General features: G+C 39.6%; 1 protein-coding gene across 21 annotated transcripts in view; it reads right to left on the reverse strand.

The window, feature by feature from the left end:
• ARHGEF9 (Cdc42 guanine nucleotide exchange factor 9) overlaps nt 1-25,040 on the reverse strand; it is a 167,241-nt gene that overhangs the window by 60,641 nt on the left and 81,560 nt on the right. For all 21 annotated transcript variants that reach the window (XM_057301172.2, XM_057301173.2, XM_008970030.3 and 18 more), the window contains 2 exons: nt 10,710-10,901; nt 1,589-1,768 (listed from right to left, as the gene is read on the reverse strand). In XM_057301172.2, the coding sequence (XP_057157155.1) occupies nt 1,589-1,768; nt 10,710-10,901 (372 nt within the window). The remainder of the gene's footprint in view (nt 1-1,588; nt 1,769-10,709; nt 10,902-25,040) is intronic.

Consider the following 25,040-nt stretch of genomic DNA (forward strand, 5'->3'; position numbering starts at 1 on the left):
CCTTAACATTTATAAATACTACCCAGGTGCTTTCTAGAATGGCTGAATGAGTTTACATACCATACAGAAAAGAGTTATCGTATCAGGCCTGAAATTGCTATTCTCAGAAAAACCTGCTGGAAATATTTCCCCTTGACTGGCATCTTGAAACTTGGTTCTCAAGAGGGTTCCCCCACTATTCCCTGATAAGAGTGGCTCACTGTGTCCAGACTGCCTGTACAAACAATGTGGTTTATGCTAAATACCTGCTTTCCTTCTGGGAGTCTGTAATTTTAGTACACACCAGGCAGAAGGTGTCTACATGATGAGCCCACAATAAGAACCTTGGACACTGAGTCTCTAATGAGTTTTCTTGGCAGACAACATTTTATATGTGTTGTCCCAACTCATTCCTAGGGGATTTATGTGCATCCTGTGTGACTCCATTGGGGGATGGACTCCTGAAAGCTTGTGCCTGGTTTCCTCTGCACTTTGCCCTGTGTGCCTTTTCCTTTTGCTGATTTTACTTCGAATCATTTTGCTATAATAAATCATAGCTATGAGTATAACCATATTCTGAGTCCTAAACCACATTCAATATAACCATATTCTGAGTCCAAATCACTAAACATAAGAGTGATCTTAGGGAACCCACCCCAACACAGAGTCTCATAAGTAAAACAGGAATATTTCCAAGAAGGCTTATTTTTAGCTGCATGCTTTTGTGTGTCATTTGAATTTTATATTAAGTGCACATATTAAATCTTTAAAAATAAATACTTTATTAAAAGGGGAAACGTGCTGTCAAAACAACTAGGTCACCTGTGAATGAGACTCAGATGATGTCAAAGAACCAGAGAGATCATACAGTGTAACCTCACATTCCAGATGAACAAACCAAAGCCCATGAAGGACTTGCCCAAAGTAACCCAGACAGACACTACAGATACAGGACTCAAATCGTCACTATCCTGTTTCCCAGAGCTCCATCCTCGAAGTCCATGTGTTCTTTTCCTATTTTTGTCACTTCAGCTTCTCCAGTGCCCTTCCCATAAATGTCTTGCAGGGACCACTTTCTTACTAACCATGGTCCTTGTTATTTCTCAGATTCCTTGATTCTCTGTGCAGTGAATATTTTGAATTCCTCCCAAAATACTGAGTCTCATGGAAACTTAACAGAAACAAAAAAGGGAAGATGAAGAAAAATTCTACTGGTAACTGCCAAGAAGGAAAGGGAGAGGGGAGGGGAATGGTAAAGAAGGAGAATCCTAGGTTGCTTCTAATGGTACTCCACCACATACGACACTGCCATGCAATCAACAACAGCCTTGTATGTGCTCCCTTGTGGACTTCTGTGAGTTTCTCTGGAATATACATTCGGGAATGGAACCAGCAGGTCATACACATGCTTAACATTTATAGGGCAAATCACAGCACTTTTCTAAGTCCTTGTTTCCTGGCTAGAGACCAGGGGCCAAAATGAAGGCCCAAGAGGAACCCATCCCCCACTGCAGGAAAAAGGAGCTGAACAGAACCAGACAGCTCAAACGCTCCTTCCATTGTTTCCTAACACCTCTCAAAACCCTCCCCAAATGGATAAGATACTTACGTGCTCTAGGAAGCAGGGTCCTATCTCGCTGAGGTGGGGGTCATCATTGTTATACTGTTTCTCCAGGTCTCTCACAAAGCCCATCTGAAATCTGTAGATATCTTCAATATTCCCAAAGATTACCTTCAGTTGCTCGTCACTGAACATGTCCCTTCTCTTCCGGCACTGCTTCAGATAGCCCTGTAGACAAAGAAAAAGCCTAGGCTGAGGAAGTCCCTGACTTCCAGAAGGCTTTACACTTCCTAAGCACTTAAGAGCCTCATTTTGGTCCCAAGAAGTAGGCATGGAATAATTATTTTCATTTTTCATATGAGGAAACAGGTTTACAGAAGGAAGTCACTCCCCCAGTGAGTAATTAGGAAAGCTGGATTGCCAGCAAAAGTCTTAAGAGTGCAAAGACTCCAAAGTCTTTTCCCTCCATCCTCTATGAAGAAGACCCCCAAAGTCAAATATCCCTTTCCAAGAAGCTGGTTGAGCACATTTTCACAGGTCTTATTAGCTACTGGTTTAGCTGGATCCATTCACATCTCTAAAGTTCTATTCCTTATAGGACCAAACCAAAGGTCTTAATAACATTGACAAAAAATTGGGAACAGAGGCCAGAACAGGAAAACTTCTCACAAGGGAACAGAAATTGACAAAACAAAACCATTTCTTCAAAAAAAAGTTCCCTCATGAACTTTAATGTCAGGAAATAACCAGGAATAATAGTTGTTTATCATTTTAGACTTTCCCTGTTGTGTACATCAAAGTACACACACAATATTTTCTTAGACATTCATGTCTTCACATACTTTAAGAAAATGCATTCATACTATTCACATTATGCAAATATCTGTCAAACCATTTCTCAAAGCAAATTTCTCAACTATCTGAGGTAGCTGGCCAGGAGTGATCATTTAGATGAGCTCAGCCAACAAGCCTATGTGTGCCTGGACATGGTGTTTTTAACAGAACAGGTGTTTAGGACACATTTATAAATTTATATATATATATATAAATTTATAAATATATCATATATATATATTTATAAATAAATGTGTCCTAACACATTAATATGTCCTAACACCTAACACATGTGTCTTAAACACATAAATGTGCCCTAAACACATAAAACACATTAATAAAGATAACCACTGATGAAAGAGAAAAAAAGGATGAAAGAGATTCTTGGTCTAGTAAGAAAGCATTGGGGTAACATAAACCAGACTCAAGGCATACTTAAGTCAGGACAAAAACAGCCCCGATCTAAATTGCATCTTCCATTTGGAACCTACTATCATAGGTTTTCACTTGATAGTTACTGTCCTCATTAGAAATCAGTAACACATAAAAATGTTCTTGGTGAGAAGAAATTATAGTCATTTGCTTTCATCAAAAAGCTAAGTGAAATTATCTTAACACTTTTCTTAAGGGTTGAACCCCTAAGGAAGAGTTTTACAGGGACTGATTTACCACATATAGCCCTGTCCCTATCCTCGCTTTGTCTCCCTTAACACAGCTACCAATGAGGTCATCTGGGCACACTCCAAGAAGATCCTCATCCCTGGCTTCAATGTCTTTTACTGACCTCTACAACAAATCTCACTTCCCCTTCCCATATCTGTTCTCACTCTCCAATTTAGCCATTAATTAGTAGGTGTCTTTAAATAGTTGGCAAATTAATAGTCTATGCCTGTGTTGACATCTGTTTAACTAATGATTTGTGCCCTCATTGACTGACATGTTGAAAATTTCCTGCATTCTTTCATATGCAATTTTTGATCAGGAAGAAAATTCCCAGAACACCCTTTTGGCTCCACTACCTTTACAGAGGTTGCTCCCCAAATTCTGCCTCCCTAGAAAGTTTTACATTGACTACCAGAAGGAATGGCAATAAACTCCTGTAGGCCCTTCCCTACCTAATATGTAATTCCCAGAGCCTAGTATGTCTGGGTTGGTCTGTGCCTGTGTGCCTGTCTATCTGTCTCTTTCACCCTACCATCTCTGGACGTGTCTTAGCTACAATGGAGCAGGGAGAGCAGTGAGCATATCATCTCAACATTAAATGGGAGTGAAGGCTTCCTTACCCCTTCTCCCACTTTTTTTTCCCTAAGGCAGGCTGAGGAGCACAGCTGGGGGAAAACAGTAACAGTGGCACATTCAACATATTACTTCTGGGTAAGCAATAGGTACTGATGAGTGACCACAATGAGAGACAGAAGAGGGCAGCATAGATAGCTCATTTATCTCCTGAGAAGCCAGTTCAGAAAATATTTAATAGTTGTGTCCACTGCTCCTATTTGAAAAGTCTCAGGGAAGAAACAAAACACCATAAAATCGCCAGAATTCAACAATGATACTAGAAGTCAACATCAGCAAAAAATATAACAGAAATAAAACTAAGAGAGTGGTCTTAGGAAAAGACAATGAATAAAGAATTCAGTCCAACTTCCTAAGTCCCTAAATATGTTATTTATTGCCACTCTCAAGGAAATCATTTTCTTTCTATTATATTATGTATGTTATGGCAGGGGATATATTAGGAAGAATGCCCACAGGATGGTAGGACCTTAGAATGTTTTATCAACTCTTATTTTTAAAGCCAATGATAGATTATAAATATATTCTGGTACATTTAGCTTGATGAAATATTACATAGCAGTTAAAATGATAATTAGGAAGACCATGTAGAAACATGGAAAATTGTTTATGATACAATGTTAAAAAGTAGGACATAAAATGGTATATCAGTGTGATTACAACTCTGTAAATATATACACATATGGACAGATTTGAAGGGATTATGCAAAAGTGCAAATAATTCTGTTATAGTTGATGGATTCTGGCTGGTTTTTGTTCCTATTTTTAAACTTCCTCTAATGCTGTTTTTTAATTGTCTTCATGATCAAAAATGGGATAAAAGTCTTTGCCAGAGAGTGTAAAGAAAAGAAAATGCAGCTATAAGAAGGCTGCCTGGAATGAAATATTATCAAGGAAAGAGGAGGGAAGACCCAATGTCTTCTCAAGATCTCCTGCAGCCATAGTATCTAAGATAGTCACTTGCTAAAGATTACAAATAATAGATGTAAACTGCCCTTATCAAAAAAATAAGCGATGAGACATAAGAATATGGGAGTAGCTGGATAACCCCAAAGGGTCACCCTCGACCTCTATACCACACAAGTTTCTGGAAAAGGAAAGGCCAGGAGAAATGATTAGCTCCCTGGAGTCTTGCTTTTTTTATCCCCTTCTTTTGGCTGGCCTGATGGCTATCAAATTTTCCACATCAGTGGTGAACAGAGGGTAGATTAGGGGGTCAATCAATACTTGTCTACTCTCATTCACTCATTTTTGAAGGTATGTAAGTTTAAAATGAGTTGGCAGTGAAATGTGATTGTCAAAAAGCCTAATACCATTTTCAGTTAGAAAAAAGAAGAAATATATTGAGAGGCAAAAATGGGAGAGGCAATTGGAAGGTAGTCATACCACTGCAGGAGAGCAGAATTAAATTTTGAGTCCACCCTCTTTTCAGAGGAACACCAAGAAAATAGCACACAGCCAGAGGGGAGTGAGCAGGGTAGGGAGGGGCCTGAAAAGCAACATCATGAAGAATGATGGAAGACATAAAATTTGTTTGTCTTAGATAACACTCAGGGCCCATTGAAGGCCTGTCACAGGGCAGGGGGAACAAAAGGGGTCTGTGGCTCTTACTGCCAGGTATGCTTTGAACGCCCCATCTGAATGGTCAGGGAACAGGGTACTATGGCTCAAGGGAGGCAGTTTCCTAGAGCCTAATCTCTGTGTCCTAGGAGTAAAGTGGGCATGGGTGGGAAGGCAGGCCAGAGAGTAGCTAAGATAAATGTGGGTATTATCAAATCAGTCACAATTGGCATAAATTAGCTCTGGCATTGTTATGGTAACAGCAAGGAAAGCTGCCCATCTATTTCACTTTGTTCTTAAACCCACCAGGGCTGATCTACGAGTTGAGACCTAGTGCATTGATCTAGAAGTAATGCCTTGATATGGGATATAAACAATACCCAAGATCTCCAGAAAAGATCCTAGAAACTACCAGAAAATAGGATGAACCAAACAGCCCCTGGATCACCTGGGGTTTAGGAAATTCTTTAGGGAAGGGCCCTCACAAAAAGTTTAGACCTCAGTGTCTCTGTCTCTAAAATGAAGACATTGAAAAAGATGTCCATGGATCCTTTCACTTCTGACATTCTAGGGGTTTCATATGTCTTTTTTTTTTGCCTGGAACCTGAGGCCTGATAGGAGACCTGACAAACATCTTGAAGACTTTTTTAAGAAAATTAGGAGATAATGACCATGGTTGTTATTCACAGCCGTATCCTCAAAGTTTAACAGAATACCTGGCATATAGTTGCTGCTCAGTTATTTGTCAACTAAATGCTAATTAGTTCTTCCCATGCTGGTGATGATCAAAGGTAAGTTAGAAGCAGAATGTTCAAATTGGTGGTTTTCTTTTATTTCCTTCTTCCTCTGAGATAGGAAACCCTTTCTTCAAATGAAGTAAAAAAGATATTCAAAAACAAGAGAATAAAGAAGATACCTGCAACATGGAAAGTTGACAAGGAGTTCATATCTAGAATATACAAGGAACTCTTACAAATCAGCAAGAAAAAACATAAGAAACTCTATGAAAATGGGCAAAGAATAGGAACACGGCACAGAATGTCCAGACAGAATGGACAGGTAGGGCCTATGGCAGGCAGAAACCCCTGGGCTTGGCATTTTAGGCTGACTAGCTGACTCATATTTTTATCCTAGGATACTGTACAAATATTACTATCTTATACAATGTGTTATCATTTTCTATGTGCCAAGATGTAAAGACTATTGGGATGTATTGAGATAGGCAATTTGCAGAAGGGAAAACCCAAATGGCTAATACGTTTGAAAACCTCAGGCTTAAAATATACCAAATGGAAATGACTTGTAGCTACAGCATGCCTAAGGAAGAATTTCTTGATAGTGAATGGTATGATCACTAATACAGAGTGAGTGAGGAAAGCTAGGCCAGCTTCTCTGGAGGCATTTGAAGACAGAAGGTATTTCATAGGTATCAGATGGCTGAGATTATCTTCCTCAAGAGAAAGCAGACAAGACAGCTTTATAAAGCATCGTTAGCTCTGCTTACTCTTGCCTCAGTTTCCTTGATTGTACTTTGAGTTCTAAGGTTATAAGAGGCAATATCACCAATTGTTGGTCAAGGTGATCTAGAACTAAACTGAAGGTATTTTATACCACTGTCTGGGTTTAGAAAGAAGAATGTAATCTGCAGAGAGCTCATTTGAAAAGATTATGTCTCTTACTGACCTCATTGAATAACTTCAATTAAAAACCCCTTTATTTCCTATTTCTTCATTTGTAAAATAAGGGTGTTATAACTTAAATGTTTGTAAAGCACTTTCTGCTCCCAGGAGGGAAAAAGAATGTCCTCTAATAAATAGTGTGACTTTTTTTATATTGAATATAATTTTCCCCCTTTCCCCTTCAACAAGTACAAGAGTAGGAAGTGTTTAGAGCTCTCCCATAACCTACAGAAAGAGTGGTTTATGCCATGTTAACACATCCATGCTTGAGTAAGACATGCTTCCAACGGTACCAAGAAGGAAGAAGCAGAAAATGCAGAAGTAGCCTGGCTGGCTATCACAGTTTTTCTCTAGTGAGGGCATATCTACATCTTACAGAACTAGAGAAAAAGTAAGAGCCAGACAGAACTTAAAGAGCTCCTCCAACCTATGCAATTTAGAGATCGGGTACAAGGCCTAGGGTGAAAAGACTCATCTGAGATTCCCCAGTCAGTTAGTGACCAAGGTAGGTCCTGAACCCAGCACTCCCAATTCTGAGTCTGGTATTCTTTCTGATAAACCATTCGCTCCTCACAGCTTTTGGTTTAAAGATTACACAATCCTGGGCTAAACTACTGTCTTCTGATCCAGCTAGATGCAGCTTTCTCCACTTCCCTTTGATGCCCGTGATTATAGGGTGAGAAAAGGAGATAGCTCCCATTTAAATACTTACCTTCAGCACCAATAATTGTTGAAAAATAAGGAACCAGCAAATTGTCAACAAAAGGTTTGATTGGGTTGGCTGGATTGGAAACTCCTTAAAGCAGGATCATATCACCCCCCACTTTCTGGAAAGACAAATAACTTCCATTGCTGTCCTGAGTCTGTGTCCCATAGGAAGAGGCCAAGATGTGTGGGAGTTGAGAGAACCTTCTAAGGACTTCCACTGGGCTAGTACCTGAGAGCTTTGGGAAAATAATTTTGCTTCTTAGAGATTAAATCTGTTGATCTAGAAGATAGGAATAACAATAACAACTTTTGTCCTGTTTGAAGATCAAATGACATATGATGTGAATGTACTTTGCCAATCAAAGCAGTACATACATGTGAGCAATTATATTTAATTTTGACTTTAAGCAATATTTATCGAGCATCTACTATGTACCAGGCACTGTGCTGGGGGAATATATCAGTAAATCAATAGATGAAAATCCCTGCCCTTCATGAAAAGTACATTCCAGTAGAGGAGACAGACAATAAACAAAATATATAAGTTAAATATATAATATGTCAGACAGATAAATGTAACAGATAGAAATAAAGCAGGAAAGGGGCAGAGGCAGTGCAAGGTTACAGGTTTCAATAGAATGCTTAGAGAAGTCTCAAGAAGATGATATTTGAGCAAAGACTTGAAGGAGCTGAGGATGGGAGCCATGTAAATGTGGGGTGGGGAGGGGAATGCTTTAAGCAGAGGGAAAAACCAGTGCAAAGGCTCTAAGGGAGGAATATATTAGTAATGCTGAAGGAAAAGCAAGAGGCCAGTATAGCTGGAGTAGTAACGAAAGCATAACAGAAAGGAGCAGGAGGTGAAAGTCATAGAGGCAAGGATGGGTTGACCACACAGGCCCCTGTAAACAATAATAACTTTGACTTTTACTCAGGTAGAAATGGTGAGCCATTGGAAGGTTCTGAGCAGAGGAGTGATATGACCTGACTTAGATCTTGACAGCATCCCTCAGCTACCAAGCGAAGAATAGATTGTACTTAATTTTATGAAAAACACTATGACATTGTAATATAGGTATCATTTTGGAGCAATGCTCCTCAAACTTTAATATGTATTATACATCAAATAGTAACTTTGTTAAAATGCATAATCTGATTCAGTAAGTCTGGGTTGGAGCCAAAGATTTTGCATTTATAACAAGTTTCCAGGTGATGCAGATGCTGCTCTAAAGTACAACACTTTGAGGCTAGAAGTTATGTCCAGGCCTGGCACAGAACAGAATTCCACTAAAAGTTTGCCGAATGAATGAAATGTCAGTGGTTTGATGCTGAATGCCATGTAGCACATTCCGAGGGGGAATTTTTTTAGCATCAGCCATTGATGTGAAGGGAGGAGGAAGAAGAAAAAGACATATGGATGGATGGGTGAATAAATTTAAAAAGGAGGCAAAAAAGAAAATTACCTTTTTCCAAATACAGCATACGTTATTGCAATATCCTATTTACTTAATTTCCTCAACAAACTTAAGAGATTGCTATAATGAAGCCCATTGGAAAAATAAGAAAATTGAATGTCAGAGGAGTTAAGGGGTATCTTCAAGCCCACAGGGTTAATTAATGACCAAGTAAGAATGTGAAAAACCAGCATTCCATGTCCCCAGACCTCTTGTTCTTTCTACTCTATCTGCCTCATGGCAGGGCAGGGAGTGGGGCAGTGGGAAAAGATAACTTTTAATCTTCCTGAAAGGGGTGAGAAAATGAGTTGAGATAAAGAAAGTTCAGGCACAAAATCCTTGGCCTTGGTGTTTCCAGAGCTATACTGTTCAATGTGGCTGTCATTACAGATATATGGTTACCTAAATTAAAGTTAATTAAATGTAAATACAATTTAAAATTCCATTTCTCAGTCATACCAGCCACATTTTAACTCTTCAACAACCATAAATTGTTGGCTTATAGCTACTATATTGGAGAATGCAGACATGGAACATTTTCATCATTGCAGGAAGTTCCATTGGGCAGTACTGATGTAGAGAAATAAGAACTTTGAAAAATGTTGCAGCTGTACTACTGACTCCACAGTGGACCCTAGGCTGGGGGACAGAAAATAGAACCTAACCCCTCCTCTGGAAGGAAGGAGACAAAAAGATTCAATGCAGAGTTTTCCGAGTCAAGAAGAAAGATATAAGAGAGAGAGAGAGAGAGAGTGTGTGTGTGTGTGTGTGTGTGTGTGTGTGTGTTTAATCCTTTTAAAACGCTGCCTTCATTTCCCATTGGTTTTCCCTTCCTGTTCAGTAAAATGCCCTTTAAAAATGCCAACTTGCAGCTACTAAGCTTAAGAGAGTACGAGAGTGAAGGCTCTCATCTTCATTTAGGACAGAGAGATGGAAGGAATGGGGTTAGGGAATGTAGAGAGACAGCTCTTGGGGAAAAAAAGTGACATACTGAAGGAGCCCAGGTTTGTCCATCCAGCCTCCATCTTCTGTGGAGTCCTGTCTCCAAGCTCTTTTCTGCTTAAACTCACAACCGGTGTTCTCCAAGTGAGAGAGTAGGACCAGCAGCATCAGCATCACCAGGGATGCTCATTAAACCTAAAAATGCTCATGCCTTACCTGAGACTGATAATTCATGACTTGGGGGACAAGAGTGAGAGGGCTGCTTAACAAGCTCCCCCAGAAACTCTGGTACATATTGAAGTCTGTGAATCACTGGCTTGGCGGGAGATGCATTTTGCTTTAATGAGTGAGGTTAAGCCCTTACATGAGATGGCTGTAACTGGATCAGATACCAAAAAGATAAAGGTAGAGATGCAGGGGAGAGAAGGAGGAAGACTAAGAAAGGGTAAAGACAGAGAGACAATGAATATAAATGAATAAATATTAAAACTAGACAGAGAGAAAAATGTGAAAAACAGAGATTGAGAAACCCTAAGGAAGCAGTTTTACCTCACTGACCCTAAGGAAGCAGTTTCACCTCACTGAACAGAATCTGGGAGGCTATGTGCCCTTTCCAACATCTTGGGACTGTCACAGGCAGGGCCCAGGAGGGTTGCTGGTTCTTCGTGGAAGTGCCTCCACATGAACCACCATGGTTACCTCACAAATATCCTTGAGGTGCTTGATGTAGTGACGCTCAGTGCTCATTATCTCATTGATGACATTGGCCCGCATCTGGTCCCGGTTCTGTAGTGGCCGCCCCAGACAGAGGCAGTCTGAATTGGGGTCCAGGTGTCCGTTCTGCACATCGCTGGGCCCCTCCTCCACCTCATCCTCCTGGTTCACCCAGAGCTGTGGAAGCAGGCAAAAGAAAAATAATGAGTTAGCTTCCTTCTTTGAGAGGTTTCCAGGCAAGTAGAAAAAGGATGAACTGAACTTCTCAGGTATTCAGAGAACCTTCAACCAGAGACCTCTGCAAGTAGAATTCCAAACCTGGCTCTAGGGTGACTTTTTGCCCTGGGCATGGGTTTAATCTTCTCTAGGTCTCTGGTGACCTATCTGTAAATAGAGTGGAGGGACTAAATTCATTCATGCTGGAGCACATCTAGGTAGCACAACTGGATTTTTAAAAAGGTTAAGCTATACATCTTGAGTGCCACATTTGGATTGCTGTCAAAACACAGCATTTATGCACCTGCAAGTATAGAGGCCAAAGTTAAATACTAGAGTGGGTGTCTTGAAAACAAAGTTTAGTGTTGATTTCTGTGATGGGATATACAAATAATCATCAAAATTTGACTGTAAAGTGCCTTGGACATGCAAAGATCTCTACCTCTTCAAGATTGGGATAGGGATGGGAGAATACTTCCCCACCACATACTAGCAATAGCTATTAATTGGCACCAACTATACACCATTCACTGTGCTAAGAGCTTGCAATATACTGTATTCAGCCCTGCTAGATAGGTACCACCATTATCACCATTTCACAGAAGAGGAGACTGAGGCTCAGAGAAGTTAAGTAATCTATCCCAAGTCACACAGGAAGCAGAGGAGCTGGGATAGGAGCCAGTCTGTCTCTAGAGCCTATGCTTTTAAACACTGTGCTAGAATCTTTGTGCCTCTGGTTCTAAGGAAGACAGGAAAAGAAAAGGAAAGGGCTTGGGCCAAGGTGGGCAGACAATTATTAGAATCATCAGAAACTGATAAATTTGCTAACAGTTGAGACTGTCCATCCTAAATCATGAAGGCAGTGGGAAGCTAAAAAAAAAAAAAAAAAAAAAAACCTTTGGGACGGCCGAGTGAGATGTCTCTGGATATTCTAGATGACTTTGACTGAAAATCAAGAAGAAGGCCCAAGAAGATAGCCCTTCCCGCCACCCCCCACAGTCCTAGGAAGTGGGGAAACCATGGGGGCAGGAAGGAAACGAAGGGTGGGCCCGCTTGGCAGAGTGACAAAATCTGTCAGGGGTAATTAGCCAAAGAGCTTGCCAGTTGTCTCAACAGGTTTAATCAATTCTCCATATTTTCCATATTTTCCCTCCTTAAACCCCAGTTTTTTCCACATTCCTGCCTCAAGAAGCTAAAATCACACAATTTAGATGCATCCCTATTTCTGCCATCAGAAAAGCCTTTTAGTGGGTAATCACTCGGGGGGAAGAGGCTTTGGGATAGAACTAGAAGGATGGTAGTTACTTCCCAACTCTGTATATTCTTCCTTCTTTTTCTCACAGGAGGTGAGGGGGCATGATTACCACTCAGTGAACTTAGAGATGTCACCAGCGTATATCTCACTGAATTGTCACAGGCCAAAGTAAATAGGGCTCACTCTGTTTTTATGTATTTTGTATATACAGCCAAATTTGCAAAATGTATCTCTATCCAAAACCTATCACCCTCTGCAAGTGCTCCATTATAAATCTCTTTCCAGCTTCTAAAAGGTCAGCTTTGTGTCTTCAATATGCTAATAGCTGTCCTTTAATGCAATCAGTAGGCAATATGAGAGATAATTATTCAAAAGAATGGACCTGGGCAAAAAAAAAGTGATTTAAGGCACTGAAACAAACATCTCATATACATGATGCTGTCTATTTGTAACAATGAAAACCTCACCCTCTTAATAATCCATTAGCTTTTCCCTGCTTCTCACAAAGCAAGCTAAACCCTGCTATGGAAAGGGTAACATAGGCAGGCCTTTAAGGAATAAGAATCATTTCTTTTCTTCTTAGGAGTTTAAGAAAAGTCAGGTCCAAATGTTCACTTCTGGATAGCTGGAATAAGATGAATATTTTGAACAATTCTAGTGGGAATGAAGACAGGATATGAAGGAAAGGGGAAGCAGATGTAAAGGCAGAAATAGAACCACATTTAGGTTCAAGCTATACACCATGACACTGTCGTTCCAAATAACAATGAGAAAAGACGAAGGCAACTGCAGCCAAGTGAAAACAGATTCCTTATAAAGAATTTGGTAGAGAAGTCCTTCTGGTTATAACTAAAGGCCTGTGTAGCAGGGTCCTTCATAAGGAGCTTCTGAGAAGACACCTTCATCTACTCTACTGCAACAACCCCAGAAGCCCATTCCTTAGGTTAAGATGCTGCTTTCATCCCAAAGAACTACTAACAGATTCATTCATTCATTAAATCTATGCCAAGTGCAGATAATGTGCCAGATATTAGGGATACAACAGCAAATAAAAAAGACAGAAATCACTGCCCTTTATAGAGCTGACATTTGAGGGAAGATGTTTCTTAGCCTAGAAAAAGGTGGCATATAAGGCCTAACTGTTTTTCTCCTGATCCCAGGTTCCCACAAAACATCCCCCGGGCCTAATGATAAGACTTTCTGGTCTAACCTCTAAGTCCTCTGCTCTTGAGAGCTTCTCTGTTCTGTACAGAGCAAGGTCTTTGTCTGCATGTATGTCAGAGTGCACTGACACAGGTCAGCCCATAAGCTTATCTGCCCTGGTTGAAATATCAGACCAGAGAGCCATTATCAACCCTGCCCAACAATCCGTGCAGGCTAATGTGTACCTTTTCTTCATTGATGCTGCAATTAGCACATATAGATGCCTGGGTGACAAGTAAGAAGATAGACAATGCCTGGAACATGCCAGGTTGAAAGGCTGTCCTGGAAGTCCTCTTAGAGTGCTTAAAGGCTGGGGAAACCAGCCTTTGAACTTCACTGAACTCCGAAGCAAGGCTGATTAATGCAGTTCAATTTAACAAATACTTTGGACCTATTCTGTGCCTAACCACTAACTGTGAAGGACATGCAGATGAGCAAGACAACTCACTCCTCCCTCCTCCTTCTAAACCACGGAGTGCTTTCCAAATTGGAGACAATCTCTGGTCTTTATTACTCCCTTTTCTGTTTTCACTGTCATTGCTCTCATACTTTTATACCTGAACAAGTCCCTGGGTGATCCTCTAGCTTTTACCCTTCCCACATACCACTATTAGACCAATTTCCCTGACTATCACATTGACTGGCTAATCCCATAAACCCAAAATCCTTAATAGCTCTCCACTGATTATAAAGCAAGTCCAAATCCCTCACCCCGACATTAAAATATTACCATAATCTGACTCCAATCTGTATTTCCACTCTTACTTCCTACTACTTCCTTTAGGAATATTGGGTTCCTCCCAGACTGGTCTATTTTCCGTCCACAAATATTCTCATCTATGTCCTTTAATCCCATGCTCAAACATAGAAATACTATAGTCCAAAGGCTTTCAAAAACTTCAGCAACAGTAATCCATCCTCTCAATTTCGTAATATAGAAACTGATACCCACAGAGACAGCCAGGGAGTTAGCAATATACCCATATCTTTAATATGCATTTTTATTTTGTGCCTTCCATTTTTTTTCTGTTTTTAAAATTATACGTTATACAAGAACACATTTGCCTTGCAAAAAGTTAAAATAGAAAAAATAGATTAAAATTATTAAAATCATGGATGAAAGACGAAATATTACTACCAGTCTTACAGAAATAAGAATTAAAGGGAATATTATGACCAATTGTATGCCAATAAATTACATAACCTGGTGAAATGGATAAAGTCCTAGAAAGACACAACCTACAGAAACTGACTCAGGAAGAAGTAGAAAATCTGAGAAGACCTATAACAAGAAAAAGATTTAATAAATAATTTCATTCAATCTTGAAAACTTCCCACATGGGGGAAAAAAAAAAAAAAACCTCAGGACTAGATGGCTTCACTGGTGAATTCTACCAAACATTTAAAAAATAACTAACATCAATCTTTCACAAACCCTTCCAAATAACAAAACTATAGAAATCCTCAATAAAATACTAGCAAACCAAATCCAGCAACATATTAAAAACAAATTGCCCATCTTACCAGATGCGATTCCAGGAATGGAAGGTTGCTTCACATATGAAAATCAGTCCATGTAAATTACACCATATGAGTGAAATAAGGTTACAAAATCCCACATGATCATCTCAACAGGCACAGAAAAAGCATTTGCAAAATCCAACACCCTTTCATGATTAAAAAAAAATACTAAACAAACTAGAAATAGAAGGGAACTTTTCTCCAAATAATAATGAACATTTATAAAAAATCCATAGTTAATATCATATTTAATGGTGAAAGACTGAAGGCTTTCATCCTACAATCAAGAACAAGACAAGGATATTCACTTTCATCACTTTTATTCAACCTTATACTGAAGGTTCTAGCCAGAGCAATTGGACAAGAAAAAGAAATAAAAGACATTGCATCAGAAAGAAGTAAAACTATCTCTAGTCACAGATCATATAACGTGATATACAGGAAATCATAAGGAATCCACCAAAAAAAAACCTTTTATAATGAATAAATAAGTTCAGCAATGTTGCAGGATATAAAAATCAATTATGTTTCTATATACTAGCAATGAACAATCTGAGAGTTAAATTAAGAAAATGATCACATTTAAATAGGAAAAGAAAGAATACATAGGAATAAATTTAACAAAAGAAGTGCAGTCTTATACAATGAAAACTGCAAAGCATTACTGAAAGAAAGTAAAGAAGAACTAAATAGAAAAACCTCTCCTATTCATGGATTGGAAGATTTAATGGTGCTAATATAGCAATACTCCTCAGATTAATTCAGATTCAACTCAATACCTATCAAAATCTCACCTGGTGTCTGCAGAAAATTGAAAAACTGGTACTAAAACTCGTATGGAATTTCAAGGGACCTAGGATAACCAAAACAATTTTGAAAAAGGAGAATAAAGTTGGAGGACTCACACTTTCTGATTTCAAAACTTACTACAAACCTACAGTAATCAAGAGAATGGGGGACTGGCACAAGAATAGATATAAAGATCAATGAAATAAAACCAGGAGTCCAGAAATATATCCTACATTCATGCTGAATTGATATTTGTCAAAGGTGCCAGGATTATTCAAGGGGGAAAATATAGTTTTTTCAACAAATGGTGCTGGTACAACTGGATATCCACATGCAGGAGAATGAACTTTGGCTCCTACTTTACACTATACACAAAAATTAAATCAAAATGGATGAAATATCTGAATGGAATCAGATTATAAAAGTCATTAAAGAAAACATAGAGGAAAATCTGTAACATTAGACAATAGTTTCTTAGATATGACACCTAGAACACAAGCAACCAAGCAAAAATAAAGTGGACTTCAACAAAATTAAAAACTTTGTGCTACAAATGATACCATCAATAAAGTGAAAAGGCAACCCAGTAATGGGAAAAATATCTGCATATCATATATCTGATAAAGATGTAGTATTCAGAATATATGTAACTTAACAATAAAGTAACAACTTGCTTAAAAATGGGCAAAATATCTGAATAGACATTTCTCCAAAGAAGACATATAAATGGCCAATAAATACATGAAAAGATGCTCAATATCATTAGCCATCTGAGAAATGCAAACCAAAACCATAAAAAGATACCACTTCACACATCCTAGAATGGCTGTAATAATTTAAAAGGTCAATAACAAGTATTGACGAGCATGTGAAGAAATTGGAACTCTCACGCACTGCTGGCAGGAATGTAAAATGGTAGAGCTGCTGTGGAAAATATTTTGGCAGTTCCTCAAAAAGTTAAGCATATAGTTACCATATGATTCAACAATTCCACTCGTAGGTGCGTACTCAAGAGAAATAAAAACACATGCTCACACAAATTCTTGTACACAAATGTTCATAGTAGCATTATACATAACAACCAAAAGTAGAAACAACCCAAATGTTCATTAATTGATGAATGGATAAACCAAAATATGGCATAGTTATGTAATAGAATACTATTATTATTGGAAAATTGCTAAGAAAGTACAGTTTTAAATGTTCTTACTACAAAAAATGATAAGTATGCGAGATGATGATATGTTAATCATTCCACAATATGTGTATACATATATATATATCAAAACGTTACATCCCCCAAATATATACAGTTTTATCTATTAAAAATGATTTTAAAAATATGTTCCAGAATTAGACAATGGTGATGGTTATACAACTTTGTGAATATACTAAAACCCACTAAACTGTATACTTTAAAATGGTAAATTTTATGGTATGGAAATTATATCTCTATTAAAATAAATACATAAAAAGCTAAAACTGTCTAGATAAGGTGAAATTTCCCCTGATTGTTCCCCATCCTAACCATATTCTACCTCTCCTGAGGGAACCATGGTTATGGATTTTGTGTGAAATCCTTGTCAACCTCTCTCCTTGCATTTATATACCTATATGCATATTCCAACAGACTCACCATTGTTCCATATGATAAAGTGATGATTACCCAGCCCTTGGTACAACCTCTTCAACATCTTTAGTAGCCCCTCCCTGCAAATGGATCAGTAGTTCTAAAAGAAAACTACCATAATATCCAGCCAGTAATTCCTTCATAAAGTCAATAAAGGCTCAAGGAGTGTCTTAGAAAGCCAGCCGGCCCCTGTCTCCAGCAGTGTAATATTTCTGAGAAGAGAATGGGTAAGCGGTATTGTCTAAATCTCACCTTGATATTTTCAAAGGCCAAATCTAATCAACCAGAGAGGAGTAAAAAGCAAGACATCCTTTGAGAAGGTGAGGGGTTATTGCCAGTCTTATTGAACAATAGACTCTCAGAGCTATAGAATCAGTTTATAAAGGAAATGGAAGGTGGACTAGTCCATGCCACCCCTTGCTCCCCAATCAATACATAAACTCCCTTGACAACATACCCTGCCAGCAATTGCACAGCCTATCTGCTTGAACACAACGAATGAGGAGATTACTGTCTCCCAAGGCAGCCCTTTCCTTTTTCAGATAATTCTAATCATTCTAATCATGAGCTCTGTCTCTGTCTGAATAAAGTTGCCAGCCAAAAATCTCAGCAAACACTACAAAAGGGCAAAACACAGATAAAGGAGAGATTGGAGGGAACGTGAACTCTTCAATAACAAAGGTCACCAAAAGGCCTTTTCTCTGCCACCACAGTGAAGCAATGGTGAAGTGTGGATACAAAGGTGAATGTGAGGGACTGAGAGGAACCTGGTTAGTTGCAAGCAGAGCTCCCACTTCACACACACACACACACACACACACACACACACACACCCAGTTTTGGAGCCCCAGTCTCAGCTTTCAGGAGGATCAGAAGTGCTTAGGGATTCCTGAATGTGCATGCCAGGAAGCACTTAGCATTCCTGCCTGGCACAAAGACAATCAGCACGGTATGTACAGTCAGGCACAGAAACTACTCCTCTACCCCTCAAGGGAAGATTTAATAACTCTCACTAATTATATGAAGTATCATAATAAGAAGGCTGCTAACAAATTGTTCTCCCTCTCCGGCACCAACACAATGAGAAATAAGGAGCTTCAACCAGAGCAATGAAAATTTTTGTTATATAACAGACAAAAAGAGAAAAAGAAAAGACCTGTGTGAATATACTGTTTTTGCATTCATGGCTTTCCATCAGCACATTAAAATGGGACCGACCCACCGAGTTTCACTGCTCTTCAACACAGACGTGTGACCTCAGGCAAGCTACCCTTTCCATTCATTCCAACACATTCTGTTTATTCACACCTCTGTACCTTGTATCCTTCTAAAGCCTGCCCCCTACTCCCTCTTCAGGAAGGCCTTCCCTACTCTTTTCTATCATTCTTCTTTTGTCCCTGGCTTCTCTGAAAACCTAGTTCAAGAACAGTGCCTTCCCACGAACTCTCTTACTTGGACTTCAAAACAGCCCTGCAAGGCAGGCAAGCAAACCTTTTTATTTCCATTTCCCAGATGAGAAATCCAAGGCCAGACAGGGGGATGCATCAAAGTGGCAGTCAGGATTGAAGCAAAGTCTCTGGACTCTTAGGCCAAAATTAGGAGAGACAGTCTGTGACAGTGGTAAAGGGTGAAGACTCGGGAGCCTGATTTCAAATCCTGGCTCTACAACTACCTCTGAGTAACACAGAGTAAGCAACTTTAAGTTTTCTGATCCTCAGTTTCCTTACCTCTGAAATAGAAATAATATCTATCTATCTCATGGGGCTGTTGTGAGGATTAAATAAGGTAATTTATTTAATCCTTATTAAACTGTGCATGTAAAACAGTTTCTAGCACAGAGTCAAATATTAGCTGTTCTTGTTATTATCCCCTAGGTTGGCATCATCTGCCCCTAGAACAATGAAGCAACATATGAGAAACATTGTCCTCTCTAGTCAGGGAAGAGTTTTAGGAAGTACTTTTGTAATTGCTTTGCAATTGTCCCAAATTTCTTATACCCCAAATGCCACCTCCTTGACAACCAGACTCAAAAACCCTTCCCAACGAATGGAGACTTACTTAGTCGAGGCTGGAGGTATTGATGATTTCTGCCCATGACAAGGCTTCTTAAAGTGAGAACTCAAGCTAGAATGGGGGTGGATTGGAGTGTAGGGAAACCCTTCACAGATAACATAGCTTCCTTCCCAGTCAAGAAAACTAGATGCCTCTAATAAGAACTACACTCCACTCTACCCCTAAGTCTTCTCCTTTCATTGGTTTTCATGGAATTATCCTGCTTAGACGTTGATAGAATTTAGGTTAATTAGTTAAGCAGCCAAAAAAGGAGTGCTCTGCCAGGACCTTTAGAAGTTCATTTATTCTGTATTTCCTTTGATTTTCTTTCTGTTTGAGCTAAAATGAAGAGAAGACTTCCATTTAAGCTATTCAGATATGGAAGTACCGATTTCATGATGAAAGCCACGCTAAGCAGAATGCTGAAATCAAGCTGACCTGAGTTATCCATCTCCCAGAAAGCTTGCAATTATTTGACAGACATTTAGAAAAGAAAAACAAAAAAAAAAAAACACTTCAGGATGGTCATGTGGCAAACACTGGCTTTGGAGTTGGAATGCGATCTTGTTTGGGCTATGCCATTTACTAACAAGTTAAAGGCAAGTCTGGCAGGGTCTCATTTACTTTCTGATCCTCCAGGATAGTACCAATGCCTTAGATGACACCTGTTCCCTATTGAGGCTTTTCCCGCAACATCTGTCTTATGTTTTTTACTCCTTTTAGCCTGTATCCAGGCTGATGTAGTCTCCTATAGCTACTGAAGTCATATGCCTCTTCCTGACCTCAGTTCCTATGAATTTAATCCCTTCCCTAACTATCCTGTATTTTCTACCTGCTAACATTTGTACAAAACATTATACCATCTACAGACTGAGAGGAGAGAGGAGTGAGGAATGAGTGTGAATGGGTATGGAGTTCTTTTTGTGGTGATAAAAAAGTTCTGGAATGAGATAGTGGTGATGGTTGTACAACATTGCAAATGCATTGAATTGTATACTTTAAAATGATTGAAATGGGGAAGGTGATGTTATGTTTATTTTACCTCAACTAAAAAAAGATTAGCCAGGGTGGTGGCTCACGCCTATAATCCCAGCACTTTGGGAGGCTGAGGCAGGTGGATTGCTTGAATCTAGGAGTTCAAGACCAGTCTGGGCAACATGGTGAAATCCTGCATCTACAAAAAATACAAAAAATTAGCTGGGTGTGGTGGCAGGTGCCTGTAGTCCCAGCTACTCATGAGGCTGAGGTGGCAGGACTGCCTGGGCCCAAGAGTTTGGGGCTACAGCGAGCCATGATCACACCACTACACTTCCAGCCAGGGCAAAAGCATAAGATCCTGTCTCAAAGAAAAAAAAAAAAAAGAAGAAATTATGGAGAATGGGCTAGAAAAATTCTTGGAGTATATCTGTTCCAACCCCTACATCTTTCAGGGGAGAAAAGTGAGATTTGGCAAAGGTAAAGAACTTGACTAAAGTGACAGAGCTTTGGCAAATCACCTCCCTTATGCGTAAGTTTTCACATCTACTATCAGACTCTTAGAGGATGGGCTGAAGTTCTAGAGTACCTCTGTATCTTCTCAGTAGCCATTTGATGATCATCTGTTGGGTGAATGAATTTTTATTAAGTCCTTCATTCTACAAATTAAGAAACCATTTTCACTGCATACTCCCTGCCTCTGGATACCTGGTCACCATGCTTTACCTGCTTATTGAAGCACACTAAACAACCTGACGTTGGACCAATAATACCAGTCACTTGTCATGACAACAAACCACCCTCTGTCTGCTGCCTACTGATGCTACACTCTACCTACTGGGCTGGACTTTCTCCCAATATTTTCAGTTGGGAGGGACCTTACCCACTGCACACATACTCTCAGCCTATCCCAACCCACAAGGGAAAGTGAACCTCCAGGACCTGCCCCAAATTCAAGTTCATCTGGCTGCACTGTTTTTCAGGGCTACTGCTGGCCCTGTCCCGTATATAGCATCTTTATTAAATGTACGCTTAACAGTAAGCTATGCTTACTTTATATAAATATGGGAATGAGTCCATCACACACATGGCATTCAGGGCCAAGCTCTACTGAGCAGCAATGTCAATAACTGTACTACCTTAATAAGCTTATCAAAACAAAGAGTTGGACCAATGGGCAGAATGTTCAGGTCTATTATTATGGCTTTTTTCCCCAGTATATTTTAAAAAGAAGTTTTTCAATCCATTCTTGGGTTCCTACATATAACACAATGTTCCACCATTTATTTGTTCCTAAATGGAAGCTAACTGCTGATGTATGGCCCCAGTAACATTATTATGCCTCTTGGTAGAGGTCAGAACAGCCAAGAAAGAACATTGTCCAATTACATGTTCAGCAGGGTCATTAGTTGTAATATCATTCCTATTAGTCTTGAAAGCCTGGCAGTGTCAGCATGTCCAGGCCTCCATGTAGCCCATGTTCTCATACAAGTGGCTGAATGGAGTGGGCCTTGCATGCCCGGATGGCCTCAGTCTAGCCACTCACACATAGCAGCAACAAGAAACTGATTCATCCAAATAATGGCTAAAAGATGAAAGCTCAGAAGCCTGGAGGACAGGAGAGGCTTGGCTGACCTGGTCTGAGGTTTCAGATCTCTGATGGGCTGTAGACAGAGTGGAGAGTCAGTATATTCCAAGAGGGTTTGAGAGAGGAGCAGGGAAAAATGAGGACATTATTTCTACTATTTACATTAAGAGTTTGCTGCAAGTATTACCAGTATTATTATTGAGTGTTTCCTATGTGTCAGATCCCATTGTCAGTGCTCTTCCTGTATTTTGTTTAGTTCTCCTGACAACTTAATGAGATAGGTGTTGTTATATCCTCAATTTAATGATGAGATCACTGAAGCATACAATGGCCACTTTGCTAATAAATGGAAAGGCTCTGATTCTAATCCAGAAAGATTATCTCCAGAGCCAGTTCTCTTGGACATTTACACCCTTCCCATGAGTAGAAGCTCCAGAAAGACAGATTCTAGTTCAACATAAGGACAAACTATTTCAGATCTGTCCTGAGGTATAACTGGTGGCCTGAAGAGGTATGGAGCTGTCAGTTTTCACTTCTGAAAACTAAAAGAAAGAGACCAACCCACTTCTGAGTATTGTTTCTCTAGTGACCCTCTAATATAGAGGACAACAGACCTCTCAAGATGCCAGATACCCTTAGTACTTGTCTAGACCACTCCAGGAGGTGGCTGTTGCTAAGTGCTAGACAGTCACTTTTGTTCAGGACTTAGTAAATACTGGTGAGAAGATATTAATAGCACTAGAGCCATGTAAAGATAAGTGGTTTCACTCTTACTCATAATGATAAATATACTGATGAAAAAAGAAAATATATATATACAAGTATGATGATTTTCCAAAAATGTTGTACTTTACAAAGAGCCACAGAAACAGACCTCATCTCCAGGTACTCAGTCATGGTCCTCCTCTCCTCAAGTCATCACACCACCAAGGCAGCATATACACGATGCTAGGAAGGTCTAAGCTAATCCCCAAATAAACCCGGGGGTTGATTACACAGAGAAAAACAGGTGCCAGGCCCAAGATCATAGCCTCAACTCAGGCAGCCAACCAGGTTACAAATCCATGCTATGGGTCAACAATAGGGCCTTGGAAAGCCCCAGAGCCAAGAAAACCATTCAGAATGTCTCCTACTGGTGTCAACTCTTAAATACCATCTTCCTATTGAAAAAAGCAACATGTTTCAAGAAATTGGCTCAGACTACAGCATAAGGGCTAGTAACTGGAAATAACAGAGTAGTTCAAGCTTGGTTTACAGATGCTGGCCAGGTTCTCAAAAGCCCAGGGTAATTTTAGCTCTGGTCCTGCCTGGAGGCTGAGGGATAGGCTATATGACTCTCAAGGTTGCTTTCAACTTGGGATTTCTATGAGGGTGACCTGTGCTACCTAATTTGGAGGAATCATCTGGGTGATGTAACAGCTACATTTAAGATTCTCTCTGAGCTGAAGAGGTCTCCATATTAAAATAAAAAAATAAAAAACCTCCAATTAGCCAAATGATGTACTAGATGATGTAATCCAAAAAATGTGCATAGTGAGAAGCCATTAAGATGGATTATGTGAATGCAAATGAGTTATAATAATGTCATTTGAAATTCTAGTACAGGGGAGAGAAATAGCCATAATCCAGGGAGAAAGACTCTCCCTGCTAATGTCAGCCTAAACTCACAACCTATAATGTGTTACCTCTAGGGCCACAAGCAAGACCTTCTACATAAATGATATAAATGTTTAAGACTAGAGACTTATGAACACTTTGAAGCTTGAATGGATAAACAAGGGTTGGTATAGTGAAACTCCTCTCAAGAACGCAAAAACACTATTGCCTTTAGTCTGGAATGGAAGGTAAGTCCTCAAGTGTTAACAGTCTTGTTAGCAGCCCAAGCCTGCCCTTTCTTGATTATGCTATAGGCCAGAAAGCACAGGATTAAGATTCAGAAGGGGACAACATCACTAAAAGTGGTGGAGCAGGGCACACAAAGAATCAGTTCTTCCACTGAAACAACCTTAAACTGGCAATGAATGACAGAACACATTGTTTTGGAACTCTAGAATCTAATCCAAAACTTGCAGCAACTCACAGGGGACTGTGTAATGCAGAAAAGGGCAGCAAAAATTTGGTAAGAGAGCATTGAAGCACTTTTGCTTATCCTCTTACCATTCCCCATTCCCCAGCGGCTGAGGTGACAGTGGCCCACATTGCTGGTGTGGCTTGCTGGTGCCAGGAGATAATGACCTTGTTCTTTACAATATTGTAGCTGTGCATTTTGACCTTTTTGGCACTGAGGGACTAGCACAGAGGTTGACCTCTGGCTGGAGAGGCTTTCCAGGCTGTGGCTGCCTTTGTTGAAAGATTTAAAGACATACACTGCTCATGCCCACTTGGGACAAGGGATTGTGGACAGGACAAATAGCAAACACATGCAATAGCACAGGAAGGAGGAAGCTAAAAAGGAAGTTTCTTTGGGGAATAAGGATTCATAAGGGCCACCATGCATACCAGGGAAGTCACACTATAACACGCATGCCCAGGACCAGATGCATGCTCAGAAAAAAACCTCAGAGGACCATAGGCTTGTATTTCTGGAGGATGTGTGATCTACATACAAACAGGAGGAGAAGGCTGAGACAGAAGAGTTGATGACCTGGCACAGTCTCAAGTGGGTACTCCAGCTCAGAGTCAAGCTGCAAAAACCAGGAAAGTAGTATTGTTTGTTTCTTCTTGGATCCAGATGTTTAAAGAAATGTCAGGTTATTGGCTGACCAATGAGATAAAAGAACAGAGACTTCAGTGACCATATATAACAAGAATACGGTCTTGCAAAAATAGTTGGAAAAAGTCACTAAACAAATGGACAACCACAGCCCTCAACAATCAACAGTAGCAAACCCTGGGGAGAGAAGAAAATCTGATTTCTAGAGTTACCACATTATAATATTCAAAATGCCAAGTTTTCAACAAAAAATTGCAAGGCCTACAAGAAAACAGGAACATGTGACCTATTCACAGGAAAAAAATAATTTGGCAGAAAACATACCAAAGGAAGCCAAGACATTAAACTTATTAGACAAAGACTGTCTAGTAAAA

The sequence above is a fragment of the Pan paniscus genome, chromosome X (genome assembly GCF_029289425.2).
Source record: "Pan paniscus chromosome X, NHGRI_mPanPan1-v2.0_pri, whole genome shotgun sequence".
Classification (NCBI taxonomy): Eukaryota; Metazoa; Chordata; class Mammalia; order Primates; family Hominidae; genus Pan; species Pan paniscus.